Source organism: Triturus cristatus, chromosome 11 (genome assembly GCF_964204655.1).
Source record: "Triturus cristatus chromosome 11, aTriCri1.1, whole genome shotgun sequence".
Classification (NCBI taxonomy): Eukaryota; Metazoa; Chordata; class Amphibia; order Caudata; family Salamandridae; genus Triturus; species Triturus cristatus.
In genome coordinates, this window is record NC_140594.1 from 187,670,821 (window position 1) to 187,685,015 (window position 14,195).

At 52.3% G+C, this 14,195-nt stretch overlaps 1 protein-coding gene across 2 annotated transcripts in view; it reads right to left on the reverse strand.

The window, feature by feature from the left end:
* HECTD4 (HECT domain E3 ubiquitin protein ligase 4) overlaps positions 1 to 14,195 on the reverse strand; it is a 2,430,065-nt gene that overhangs the window by 2,016,972 nt on the left and 398,898 nt on the right. For both annotated transcript variants that reach the window (XM_085634374.1, XM_085634373.1), the window contains exons 21-23: positions 10,461 to 10,473; positions 7,471 to 7,486; positions 6,247 to 6,416 (exon numbers count right to left, since the gene is read on the reverse strand). In XM_085634374.1, coding sequence (XP_085490500.1) covers positions 6,247 to 6,416; positions 7,471 to 7,486; positions 10,461 to 10,473 — 199 coding nt within the window. The remainder of the gene's footprint in view (positions 1 to 6,246; positions 6,417 to 7,470; positions 7,487 to 10,460; positions 10,474 to 14,195) is intronic.

Consider the following 14,195-nt stretch of genomic DNA (forward strand, 5'->3'; position numbering starts at 1 on the left):
GTCTAGCTTCCCTGATAATGTTCATGCAATCAGGGGGAAGGTTATGGTATCCAAATTCTAGGACCTCAGGAGCCAGATCGCAAGGTTGAGTTGAGCTGGGTCCGGGTGCCTGATCTCTCCATGGTTCTGGGTTAGGAGCTATGGCGAGAGGCGTAGCTTTTGGTGTGGTACTACTGAGAGTTCCAGCAGTGTGGTGTACCACGGTTGTCTGGCCCATGTTGGAGCTACTAGGATCAGAGTTAGGGAATGCTGCTGTAGCTTTCGCACCACTAATGGAATTAGTGGGAGAGGTGGAAAAGCGTATGCAAATTTGTTTGACCAGTTCATCCATATCGCATTGCCTTCGGACAATGGGTGTGGATATCTGGCGGCGAAGCTTGGGCATTTTTTGTTTTCGTGGGTGGCGAATAGGTCTATGTGTGGATGCCCCCACTTCTGAAAGAACGGGTGAAGAACCTGTGGATGAAGTTCACACTCGTGGATCTGCTGTGTCTGTCTGCTTAGCAGATCTGCCACGGTATTTTGTACTCCTGGGATGTGTTGGGCTAGGAGAAAAATCTTTTGTGGGTTTGCCCATCTCCATATGCTCTGTGCTAACTTAGAGCTGTGGAGAGTGTGTGCCCCCCTGTTTTTTAATGTAGTACATGGCAGTCATGTTGTCTGTGCGAATGAGGACTGCCTTGCCTGAAATCTGCGCCTGGAAGGATTTTAGGGCGAGGAAGATCGCCAGTAACTCCAGATGGTTGATGTGGAGTAACTTCTGTTGCGGCGTCCATGTGCCCTGTGCTGTGAGATGCAACAGATGAGCTCCCCAGCCGGAGAGCGATGCATCTGCCGTTAGGATTATTTGTGAGGCCGGGTCCAGGAACAGTCGACCTCTGGAAAGGTTTGTGGTGTTCCACCACTGCAGAGAGCGATGGGTGCAACCGTCTACCAACACCAGATCTGTCAGTTGCCCCTGGGCCTGGTTCCACTGGCGCGCCAAGCACTCTTGGAGTGGACGCATTTGGAGTCTTGCATTGGGCACTATAAAGATGCAAGAGGCCATCATCCTCATGAGCTGCATAAACACTCTTGCTGGGAGAGAGTGTTGACATAGGAATTTTTGACGCAACGCCTGTATTTTTGCAATCCTGGCAGGGTTGGGATAGGCTATGGCTTTCGAGGTGTCTATAGTGGCTCCGAGATATTGTTTTGTGTGTGATGGTGCCAGGTGGGATTTTTGATGGTTCACCGTGAAACCTAGCTGGTGAAGTAGTTGGACCGTAGCGGCTGTATGTTGCACACATTGTTGGTAGGATGTGGCTTTTATCAGCCAATCGTCCAGATAGGGGAAGACGTGAATGTGCTGTCTTCTGAGGTGTGCAGCCACTACTGCCTGGCACTTGGTGAAAACCCTTGGTGCTGTTGTTACCCCGAACGGGAGCACCTTGAACTGGTAGTGTTGTCCGTCTACCACAAACCTGAGGTACTTTCTGTGAGACTGGTGTACTGGGATGTGAAAGTACACGTCTTTCAAGTCCAGAGTGGTGAGAAAATCGTTCTGGGAGAAAAGTGGAAGAACCTGTTGGAGGGTTACCATGTGAAAATGGTCTGAATGAATGTAGGTGTTTAGAGGTCTGAGATCTAAGATAGGTCGTAGGGTCTCGTCCGTCTTTGGAATTAGAAAGTACAGGGAGTAGACCCCTAAATTTTGTTGATTTATGGGGACATGCTCTATTGCTCCTTTTTGCAGGAGGGAGATCACCTCTTATGTTAGTAGCGCAGTATGTTCTTGCGACATAGGGCGGTGCATGGCTGGAATGTTGGGGGGTGTAGATGTTAATTCTAGGCAATACCCTGACTGAATAATTTGTGTCACCCATCTGTCTGAGGTGATTGTCTCCCAGACGTAAAGGAAATGTTGTAGTCTGCCTCCGACCGGAGTGGAATGGTCTGGAGGGAGCGGGGGAAAGTCATTGGGCAGGAGGTGTCGCAGAGCAGGCGGTATTTGTTTTGCCTCTGCCCTTATTATTATTGCCTCTGTATCCGCCTCTTTGATAACCCTTCGTGAAGGTAGATTGAGGAGGGGATTTATAGGACGTGGATGCACTGTCCGAGGAGTAGCCTCTGCCCGTGCCCCGAAAGGAAGAACGGCGAAAGGAGCGCCTGGGAGTCTGTGTTTGCAGGGCTCCCATAGATTTCGCCGTGTCTGTATCTTTTTTCATTTTTTCGAGGGCTTCGTCTACTTTAGGGCCAAATAGATGATCTTGGTCAAATGGGTGATTTAATATAGAGGCTTGAACCTCTGGTTTAAACCCTGAAACCCTGAGCCAGGCATGCCGACGGAGAAGGACACTGGTGTTTATGGCCCTGGAGGCTGTATCTGCTGCATCTAGGGCACATCGTTTCGAGGTATTGGTTATTGTTTTTCCCTCTTGAATAAGTTCATTAGCCCTAGCCTTGTACTTTTCAGGGAGATGGTGCATGATGGTCTCTAGCTCATCATAATGCGCCCTGTCGTATCGGGCCAACAGTGCTTGCGTATTGGCAATACGCCACATATTGGCCGCTTGTGACGCAGTGCGCTTCCCTGACGCATCTAGGAGCTTGGACTCTTTGTCAGGTGGGGGCGCCTCGCCTGACGCCGGTGGGGGCGCCTCGCCTGACGCCTGAGAATTTGAGCGCTTCCTGGCTGTAGATACCACTAGGGAATCTAATGGTGCAGGGCCTTTAATGTAAGAATAGTCTGTGGGGGCGGCTTTGTATTTCTTCTCTATCCGAGGGTTTAGGACCCTGGCCCTAACTGGGTCTTTAAAAAACCTCAGGGGCATGTTTAATTACGCCCTTTAACATAGGTAGAATGGCAGTGGACCGATGTGTATCGTCAAAGGTGTCTAGGAGAAAATGCTCCTCCACTGGGTTGGTATGTAACTCCACCCCGTGGTAGTGTGCCGCCCGTTGTAACAAATGGTGAAAACCCAGGGAATCTTCAGGAGGGGAATCTTCAGGAGGGGATGGCCTAGATGGATAAAGGTCATCCTGTGGGACATCTGGGATGTCCGGATTGTTATAATCATCCCATGGGTCTGGAGAGCCAGTAGGGGTGGGATCCTGTGGCACATCTGCTGGATCATAGTAAGGGTCCCCCAAATCGTCTGGCACAGGAGACAAGGTGGGGGAACGATGAGGTGGAGAGGGTGGAGGAGGTGGGGAAGGCACCCTGAAAGGAGAGGTAGCAATGTCCTTTCTCTTTGGAGGTGGAGGTGGAGCTGGCTTGTCCAAGTGTCTCTTTTTTGAAGACAATGTCAAGTGTCCGGTCTTTGGATCCTTGGTGAGGGTTTTTTGCAAAGGATCCGGTGTGAAGAGCTCCTGTGACACCGGTTGTTCGGTCGGCGCCGAAGGTTTCGGGGTCGATGGCTTTTTAGGTTTGTCGAAGCCGTGCTTCCTTGAGACCTCAGTTTTTTTGGTCGTTGCCGAAGAAGGTCTCAGCACGGGAGTGTCGGTGCCGAGGGTCTTGTGATGTTTGGTCGGCGCCGGAGGAGCAGGTTTCGACATCGAAGACTTCGGTGCCGGGTTCGGTGTGGAGGTGGAGGACGATTTTTTCTTCGGTGACGAAGGGTGTTTCTCGGCACCGGTGGTCGGCTGGCTCGAGCCCGAGCTGCCGGAAGGCTTAATAGGCTTCTTTACCGGGCCCGAAGGTGGGGTGTGAGAAGCAATGTCCTTGGTCTTGCCTAGGCCCGGAGGCGAAGGTGTGACCGAAGCCTTTTTCAGTATCGGCGTGGGAGGGGGAATTGTACTCACAACCCGCTGCGCCGGGGTGATGTCCTCCACATCTGAGTCGTCGGCCTCGGAAGCGCTGACGAGGTCGTCGTCCTCCTGTTCTATGTCCTGCTGCCTCGGAGCTTCGACGTCGTCCCCGAAGATGTCGACTGTAGCGGAGGTCGAGGAGTGCGCCATGTTGCGTCTAGCCCGTCGATCTCGAATGGTCTTTTTTGAGCGAAAAGACTTGCAGGCGGGACAGTCTCAGGCCTCGTGTTCTGGGGAGAGGCAGAGGTTGCACACCTCATGAGGATCGGTGTGGGGAAACTTGGACCCACATCGAGGGCACTTCTTGAAGGGAGTTCTTTCCATCAGCCGAGACCGGAGCCGGAATAGGCCCGAAGGCCGCCGTTGACTACCGGATTCGAATAAGTGCCGAGAGAAGATGAGTAAGATGATTTATATCTTTGAAGAAGCTCGATGAGCGAGGATTTGTGCGTCGATCGGTGAACTGGGAAGTTCGGAACCGGAGCGCGAAGTATTACATCCGAGCCCGATGGCGGAAAAAAACAATCTGAGGATGGAGCCGAAGCCCATGCGCGATACTAACCAGTGGAGGAGTCTCCGACTTCGTGACTCCCAAAGACTTTCCAAGAGGAAAAACAAACTGCAAACATCCGGGCCCAACACCAGATGGCGATCTATGCACAGTGTATAATCTGCAGCTCATATGCCTCGAACCTTTATTTTTCAGTGTTGAGTGATTCTCTTTTACTAAGTGCCTGAGGGCAGGAACGTTCTTCAGAACCACCACATATGGAGTGCATGCTGGAGGAAGCTGCGGAAAAGTTTTCCATGGAAAAGGGAGCTCTATCAGGAGACCAAACACCTTTCGCACCCCCCTCTCTACTACATTTACCTGGGGTGTTTTGCAATGCATAGAGGAAACCCGGCAATGTCATTATTTTAAACAATGCTGCCCTTCCTATTAGCGAGAGCGGGAGCGTCTTCCAGGTGTCAACATCTCTTTTGAGCCTCTATAGGGGGGGGGGAGCAGGTGTGGCTCGCATCTAAGTTTGGGGTCCGCCGTTATAAAGATACCTAGGTAGCGAAAACCTTCTTTCACCTTCTGTATCGGGCAGTCTCGGGGCAGGGACAGGGGATCTCCTCTTAGTACGTACAACAAGGACTTGCTCCAGTTTATCCTATATCCGAAATACTTTCCAAAGTTTATAAAGATATTGAGGACCTCGAGGATGGAGGGCTTTGGGGAGGCCAAATATAGAAGGATATCATCCGTGTACAAGGAGATGCGGTCCTCCCATCCCATCGCCCACTTGAGTCCCCTGATGGAGGGGCTCCAGCGGATCCAAGCAGCCAGTGGCTCCAGGGAGAGGGCAAAAAGGAGGGGGGATAGTGGACAGCCCTGTCTGGATCCCCAGCCCAAAGACCCCAGACTTCTTGTTATTGACCATGACCTGTGCCAAGGGCTCCGTGTATAGGAGTTTGATCCATCCTATAAAGACAGGCCCGAACCCCAGTTTGGTTAGTACAGCGAATAGGTAGGACCACTCTATCGTGTCAGATGCCATGGTGGCATCTAGTGAGACCACCACAGCTGCCTCCTGAATTGTGTCTAGTCTACTCAGCACCCCGTGGAGGCGGCGTAAATTTAAAGCCGTATTTCGGTGAGGCATGAAGCCGGATTGATCAGGGTGTACTAATTTGCTGATTACTTGGATGCGGTGATTTGCTAGTACTTTGGCTAAGATTTTGGGCTCTGAATTGAGCAGAGAGATGGGGCTAAAGAGGAGCATTTACCCTTGGGTTTACCCTCTTTGTAAATTGTTACTAGTGTGTGGCCACTCTTTGGTCTTGCAGCAGCAGTCCCTTTTCCCAGCTTTCATCAAATACTGCACATTGGTGTGGGGCGATAGCGTCGGGTTTTAGTTTGTATAGCTCAATTGGTAGACCATTAGGGCCCGTGGCCTTGCCGGATCGAAGGTTTCTGATCACCTGTGCCAGTTCGTCATTTGTGAGGGCGCCTTCCAGTGTGTCCCGGTCTTTAGCTGACAGGGTCGGCATCTGGATATCTTTGAGCAACTCCGCAGAATCTTCCACAGAGAAGGTAGAATTAGAACAATAAACCGAGCCAAAGTAGTTGGCAAATTCATTGGCAATAGCCTGTGGGTTGGACACAGTTTGTCCTCCATCTACCTCCAGTTCCAGGACCCAGGATTTATTTTTTAAATAATCGTTAAAATGGCAGAGCTTTAAAAAAGCGTGTAAAGTAAGCCAAAAAAATGTAGGATCGATGATATATGTTCCATTTAAACTTGTTATATGTTGGGTCTGACAAGACGACCCTCTTGCAACTGCCTCTTCTGTATGTACAGTGGCATATTAGACACTCTAGTTACCATTCTAGTTGATGCAAGGAGGCAATACATAAGAACGCTTTATTGTAGCACATTCAAAACATGCATCAATGTAGGATTTTTTTACCTTATCATAGTCGTACTGTGAAGAACATCTGTTGTCAAACCTGAGATAAAGACAGCGGGCTCCTGGAATATGTACAGTTTCTTTAAATTTATAATTGTCGCGGACAGGATGTACTGTTTCCACTGTCTTTCCAGCCGCCCATGGAGCAGGGATCTTTAGACCAAGAATGTCTATGGATAAAGATGTACACATTTTCAAGATTCCTAAAACACCAACACTGAACTTCAACACATCACTTTCATTCACTTATAATCAGTCTTAAAACTTACAGATCTCAGAGCAAAAAAACTCACTTGAATGTCCTATAGCCAAACATGTTAGACACTATTACTAAGCATTAATAATTATCATATTACCAGCTTTCTAGTTTTATGTGGTGCAGGGCAGCATCGTTGATACTACATTAGGCAGTCACATAGGGCGTCACTAGTGAATCCCTAGAAGCATCATATATGGCCCTACTGCTAGGAAAGGGGATGGCAAATGCTTCTCTAAGAGTGCTAAAAACGTGATGCAAGAGAGCTAATGGATCCACACCTATCATTGCCTGTTTTCTTCGACACCATCAGGCTACACAAGTCTTTTTTTTTTTTTTTAAATCTCTTTATTCGCATTTCATAATTTTCTTACAAAGTACAGTATACAAAGGATGCATTCGTATTTGTCAGTTCCAACATTTGGCAATTCTTGTACACATTACTTTGCTATGCACAGTTCTTACATATTACTTTGTGGTTTAGAAAAACAGGAGGGTAACATGTTACATTTATCTGGGGTCTATCAATACAGGTTGGCCTGCAACTGTTCCATACGTATACCTTATGTATCCATGTGTTTACTTTGCTTAGATTATTTCAATGCAATGCTTAGATTACTTATTCAAATAAAAAAAACAATTATACAACTTTATTGCCATTGCACACTTCTCCCACAACATTTACCCTTCTCCAGACATGGTTTAGCATCTGCCCCAATACCGCTAAGTTAACAGGCTGTGTTTACTTTTACTGCTGCCTGTTTCCCATTTATTCACATGGTAAGTTCGTATCGGCCTCCGACTTCATTCTTACTTTGACATAGCTTGGGAGCAACTACCCTGTGGTTACTCATAGTACGGCCCGCGGGCCGCCAGCGGCCCGGCAAGCCTTCCTTGGCGGCCCGCGGTCCGTGCAGACATCCTACCTGGGTTTTTAAATAGTGTTAGCAAACACTGCCGGGTGCAGCAGCCCGGACCCTGAGACTCTGCTCTGTGGGGGCCAGGGGATTCCAGTGATTGTCAAAGTGGAGATGCAGGGGCCGAAGAGGTGAAATACAACAAAGCTTTATTAACATGTAAATGGTCTTTTAAAGACCTGTGAAGTACTCGGGTGCAGCTGTGTGTGTGCGCGCTGGGAAGCAGTCTCAGTGTGGCTGTGTGCGCGCGCTGGGAAGCTGTCTCAGCCCGGGCTGAGTGCTGACACACACAAGGGGTGAGATGACAGAGGGTGACAGAGGAAGGCAGAGGGAGACAGAGGGAGGGAGGGTGACAAAGAGAGGAAGACAGAGAGGCGCAGTCTGGGGGAGACAGAGAGGCGCAGTCTGGGGGAGACAGAGAGGCGCAGTCTGGGGGAGACAGAGAGACACAGAGGGAGGCAGAGAGGGTGACAGGAGTAGGAAGACAGAGAGACACTGAGGGAGGCAGAGAGGGTGACCGAGAGGGAGGCAGAGAGGGTGACCGAGAGGGAGGCAGAGAGGGTGACCGAGAGGGAGGCAGAGAGGGTGACCGAGAGGGAGGCAGAGAGGGTGACCGAGAGGGAGGCAGAGAGGGTGACCGAGAGGGAGGCAGAGAGGGTGACCGAGAGGGAGGCAGAGAGGGTGACCGAGAGGGAGGCAGAGAGGGTGACCGAGAGGGAGGCAGAGAGGGTGACCGAGAGGGAGGCAGAGAGGGTGACCGAGAGGGAGGCAGAGAGGGTGACCGAGAGGGAGGCAGAGAGGGTGACCGAGAGGGAGGCAGAGAGGGTGACCGAGAGGGAGGCAGAGAGGGTGACCGAGAGGGAGGCAGAGAGGGTGACCGAGAGGGAGGCAGAGAGGGTGACCGAGAGGGAGGCAGAGAGGGTGACCGAGAGGGAGGCAGAGAGGGTGACCGAGAGGGAGGCAGAGAGGGTGACCGAGAGGGAGGCAGAGAGGGTGACCGAGAGGGAGGCAGAGAGGGTGACCGAGAGGGAGGCAGAGAGGGTGACCGAGAGGGTGACCGAGAGGGTGACCGAGAGGGTGACCGAGAGGGTGACCGAGAGGGTGACCGAGAGGGTGACCGAGAGGGTGACCGAGAGGGAGACAGAGAGGGAGACAGAGAGGGAGGCAGAGAGGGAGACAGAGAGGGAGGCAGAGAGGGAGGCAGAGAGGGTGAGAGAGACAGGGAGAGCTAGAGGGAGGGCGGGAGACAGAGGGAGGGAGGGCGGGAGACAGAGGGAGGGAGGGCGGGAGACAGAGGGAGGGAGGGCGGGAGACAGAGGGAGGGAGGGCGGGAGACAGAGGGAGGGAGGGCGGGAGACAGAGGGAGGGAGGGCGGGAGACAGAGGGAGGGAGGGCGGGAGACAGAGGGAGGGAGGGCGGGAGACAGAGGGAGGGAGGGCGGGAGACAGAGGGAGGGAGGGCGGGAGGGAGGGAGGGCGGGAGACAGACAGAGGGCGGGAGACAGAGGGAGACAGAGGGCGGGAGGGAGACAGAGGGCGGGAGGGAGACAGAGGGCGGGAGGGAGACAGAGGGCGGGAGGGAGACAGAGGGCGGGAGGGAGACAGAGGGCGGGAGGGAGACAGAGGGCGGGAGGGAGACAGAGGGCGGGAGGGAGACAGAGGGCGGGAGGGAGACAGAGGGCGGGAGGGAGACAGAGGGCGGGAGGGAGACAGAGGGCGGGAGGGAGACAGAGGGCGGGAGGGAGACAGAGGGCGGGAGGGAGACAGAGGGCGGGAGGGAGACAGAGGGCGGGAGGGAGACAGAGGGCGGGAGGGAGACAGAGGGCGGGAGGGAGACAGAGGGCGGGAGGGAGACAGAGGGCGGGAGGGAGACAGAGGGGGGGGAGGGAGACAGAGGGGGGGAGGGAGACAGAGGGGGGGAGGGAGACAGAGGGGGGGAGGGAGACAGAGGGGGGGAGGGAGACAGAGGGGGGGAGGGAGACAGAGGGGGGGAGGGAGACAGAGGGGGGGAGGGAGACAGAGGGGGGGAGGGAGACAGAGGGGGGGAGGGAGACAGAGGGGGGGAGGGAGACAGAGGGGGGGAGGGAGACAGGGGGAGGGAGACAGGGGGAGGGAGACAGGGGGAGGGAGACAGGGGGAGGGAGACAGGGGGAGGGAGACAGGGGGAGGGAGACAGAGGGAGGGAGACAGAGGGAGGGAGACAGAGGGAGGGAGACAGAGGGAGGGAGACAGAGGGAGGGAGACAGAGGGAGGGAGACAGAGGGAGGGAGACAGAGGGAGGGAGACAGAGGGAGGGAGACAGAGGGAGGGAGACAGAGGGAGGGAGACAGAGGGAGGGAGGGAGAGGGAGGGAGGGAGAGGGAGGGAGGGAGAGGGAGGGAGACAGAGGGAGGGAGACAGAGGGAGGGGGAGAGAGACAGGGAGAGAGAGACAGGGAGAGAGACCGGGAGAGAGAGACACGGAGAGAGAGACACGGAGGGTGAGGGAGGGGGAGCGAGGGAGGGGGAGCGAGGGAGGGGGAGCGAGGGAGGGGGAGCGAGGGAGGGGGAGCGAGGGAGGGGGAGAGAGGGAGGGGGAGAGAGGGAGGGGGAGAGAGGGAGGGGGAGAGAGGGAGGGGGAGGGGGAGGGGGAGGGGGAGGGGGAGGGGGAGGGGGAGGGAGAGAGAAAGAGATGTGTGTATGCCGGGTCTGGTGGCTCAGTGGCGGAAGGCGTCTGCTGCAGGGACCTGTGTTCAACCTCATGGTCACAATTTTTTTTTGCTTTAGCCCCGCCCCTCCCCCTCTGACCCCGCCCCCACTGATGCGGCCGTCGGCCACAAACCACACTGTAAATTTGCCCCCCGAGAGAAAGTTTGTGAGTACCCATGCTGTATCCCCACCTCAGTCTCCATCCAATGACTGTGCCCCATCTTCTGCTAGGACAGTGTGTTGCAACGACACCAGTATAGTGTCCCAGTGTTGCGCAATGGGATATTTTCGTAGCTCAGCTATATTTTCTCTCTGTAACACTACGCTTTCAGCCTGGGCCCACACCAGGAGCGACCTCCTCCAGGACTCTAGTGAAGGAGAGTTTTTATCCTTCCATCTACAAGTGACCAGTCTTTTAGCTGTTATAAGTCCTAGGTCTATAAATCTGGATGCGACTGTTTTTTAGGTCTGGAGAACACACTTAGTATGCACTCCTCCTATGTTTGAATCCATGGGCGGTCGGTGCACTCCGACAAAAATGCCCCAACCTCCCTCCAATACCTGTGCAAACGAGGACAGAACCATAACAAGTGAAGTAGATCAGCTCCAATCTGATCACAGCGGGGGCATGCTGCAGTTGTTAGTTGAAAGTATCTATTTATTTTGTCTGGAGAAAAATAGGCTCTATGAATGAAGTAGAACTGTATTATACGGTATTTTGCATTAATTCCACAGAATTTGCACGGCGCTTGCCAGGATCATTTCCCATTCCTTCTCTTCCCTTGGCCTACCTCTGTCTGCTTCCCAATTGCTACGCAATGCCTCTAGTGGCCTCAATGTGTGTCAATAGTGCCTCTGTTAGCCAAAGTATAATAAGACTGCCTGTTCCCATAACATGTAGGTATTGTATTACTAAGTGGGGTTGGGGTCCGGTGTTCAGATCCTCCCATGTCCTTGTCAGCTCACATACTATCGAGTTGTATACTAGAAATTGTCCCGGTGGAAAATGTGTGCCTTGTGCTATTGCATCAAATGGTAATAGGGTTCCGTCCTCATATAGGTCACCCAGCGTTTGCAACCCTGCACCATGCCAGAGTTCTAGCTCCCCTCCTGCAGTGACTGCCCCGTGCCTCGGGGTACCAAGAAGAGGCAATGCGGGTGCATGAGGGGTCGCTCCTCAGGTGAGGTACAGGCTACGCCTGTAGCAGCGGTAAGCCAGGGCTAGTAAATTTGGTTGTGGTTTGGGGGCTTTGGCTATGGGGTGAAATAGGTGGTTGATCCTGGTCAGCGACCATAGTGGTTGTAAAGTGGCCGCATTAGACAAATGCAGTCCCGCCAGCCATTTTGTCACTCATTGTAATTGTGCAGCTAAGTAGTATAGTTCCATATTCGCGACCGCCAGTCCTCCCTTCTCCATTGGTGCATATAATCTTCCACCGAGCTACTCTGTGGCGCCCCTTGTTCCAGATAGTCTCTGAGCATTTGTTCCAATTCGCGAAACATTTTAGCTGGGACGTATACCGGCAAATTTGTAAAATAGTATAAAAACGTAGGCAATATCACTATTTTTTTTTTGCATAGTAAAGTTGCACATGCACAAAGTATACACAGTCAGGTACTCCTCATTACATTTGATGTGTTTGGTATATCCACAGATAAAAAAGTCTATATTCAGTCAGTGGAACACAGTCGTAGGTACATATATATTACCGTGCATGCTAATCACACTACAGCGTTGTGAAAACCTTGTAGTCGGCAATCCAGCGGAACCCACGAATGAGCGGATCTTGTCGCACCCATGCTGCCAGGAGTTCCAATATTAGGGCGAAGAGCAGTGGCGATAATAGGCAGCCATGTCGTGTGCCTCGATGCAATGGGAATTCCCTGGAAATGTGCCCATTCGCCACTACGTGCGCCAGGGGATTAGTGTAGAGGAGTTGTATCCAGGAGCAGAATGTTGGTCCAAAGCCCAGTTTTTTGAGGACAGCAAACAGGAAGGGCGATTCGACCGTATTGATGGGCATTCTTGCATCCAGTGAGAGCACAATGGAGTCTTCCTGTATAGGTTTAGGGCCGTATTTCTCCCCGGCATGAAGCCCGATTGGTATGGGTGTATTAACTTGGCTAGATAAGGTGTGAGTTGGTTGGCCAGAGTTTTGGCCAAAATTTTAGCTTCCGCATTTATCAGTGATATAAGCCTATAGAGGTGAAGTCCATATGCGGTTTCCTGGGTTTGCAGATGACCACTATGGTCGCCATTCGCTGGTCCTGCGGTAATTCACCCGCCTCTAAACTGGCCTCAAACATTGTTAGAAGATAGGATGCTAGCACCGTAACGTTACGTTTAAACCATTCTATGGGGATCCCATTGGGGCCGAGGGCCTTCCCAGATTGAATTTTATTAATTACCAAGGCTAGTTCGTCCGTAGAGAGCTTTGCTTCCAGAAGCTGGGACTCCTCCTCCATAAGTTTAGGGAGACGGATGTCACGGAGGAAGTCTTCCAACTCCTCCTGCGTTCGCGCATGTGCTGAGGCATAGACTTGTTCCTAATGGTGTGCCAGGAGAACTACTACTTCTTGTGGGTTCTGCATGGTGTCTCCCGTAGGTAATTGGAGTTCTGCCACCCATCTATCCTCTTTCTCGTGTTTGTCAAGCCAGGCCAGCAGTTTGCCTGCTTTGTCTCCCATTTTGTATATTGTGTGCTGTGTTGTCGAGAGCCGTGACCTAGCTTCCTCCCAGAAGTGGTCTTTATACTCTTGTTTTTTGAGGAGCAGCCCATGTGTAGCAGCATCAGATGGGTCCTGCCCTTGATTCTTTTCTAGATCGTCTATTTCTCGCTCAAGTGTTTCCACTCTCTGGATTTTGTCTCTTTTATGTTTTGTTATTAGTGAAATTGCTTGCCCACGGAACACGGTTTTGTACCGAAGTTGCAGTTTCGTTAAAGTAGTACGTGGTAGCATCTAATAATCCCTTCTCTATCTCTGGGTTTGTCAAGTATCCTGGATATATTGGGTACGTCCTATGTCGGGTTGTGGCCTGCCATGTGCATAGAGTACTGAGAGGGGAATGGTCGGAGATACCTCTTGGCAAATGAGAGATCTCCAGGAAATTATCTGTTTCGCCCGTTGGCGCTAATATGTGGTCTATGCGCGAGAAGCTGTTGTGGGCACCTGAGTGGTACGTGTATTGTCGCGTTTGTGGGAAACGGTGTCTCCAGACATCTGCGAGACCCATTGTTTCTATGAAATCCGTAAGGGCCAAGTGTGTCCTGTGTTGGAGTCTTGGGGGCGTGCGGTCCATGGTATCGTCTAGTGTGGTGTTTAGGTCTCCGCCTATGATTAAGTTGCCCTGTGGGAGCTGTGGCAGAAACGCTCCTTGCGCTGGGTATGCCGCTGAATGAAGCGCTGGTGGCAGATACAGTGAGACTATATTGAGTAGTCGGCCCTCCCACTGACACGTCAGTGCCGCGAATCGGCCCTGGTCATCTTTATATGTCTTTTTTATTATTATTGGGTATTGTTTTTTAATAAGGATCCCCACCCCCGCGGGAGCCAGTCGTGAATTCTGAGTGTACTGCTAATTTAAAGCACCATCTGTCGAGTGCTTTACATGTCGTCCCCGTCAGGTGGGTTTCTTGTAGCATTTTTATTGCGGGTGCCTTGCGTTTTAAATATTGGAGGACTAACCCGCGTTTCAACCTATCTCTGAGACCACTGACGTTCCAGGAAATCACGGGTAGGGTGTGCATGCGCGTTCGGTTCTGTTGGGTTGCGTCAGGAGCAGTGGCCATGTGGAGTAGTGGCGGTGTGTGCTGTACGGTCTAAGTAATGGTGTAGCCCCAGTGGAGTCTCTGACCTGAGTATACAGTGTGCCTTGAAACAGAACAATGCAAACAAACAAATCAAAACTTCCCCTATTTACCCTGCGTCTTTCCTCCCTCCCTGCTTCCCTGCAAGACGGTATACAAACTTCCCGCCACCCCAACTTTGCAGAGGGCCTAAATCCCATTACCCAATACATCTGTAAGGAAAGAGGAGCGCTCTCAGGGATGCCCCCTGATTTTCTTGACCGCATCACGGGGGTAGTGTC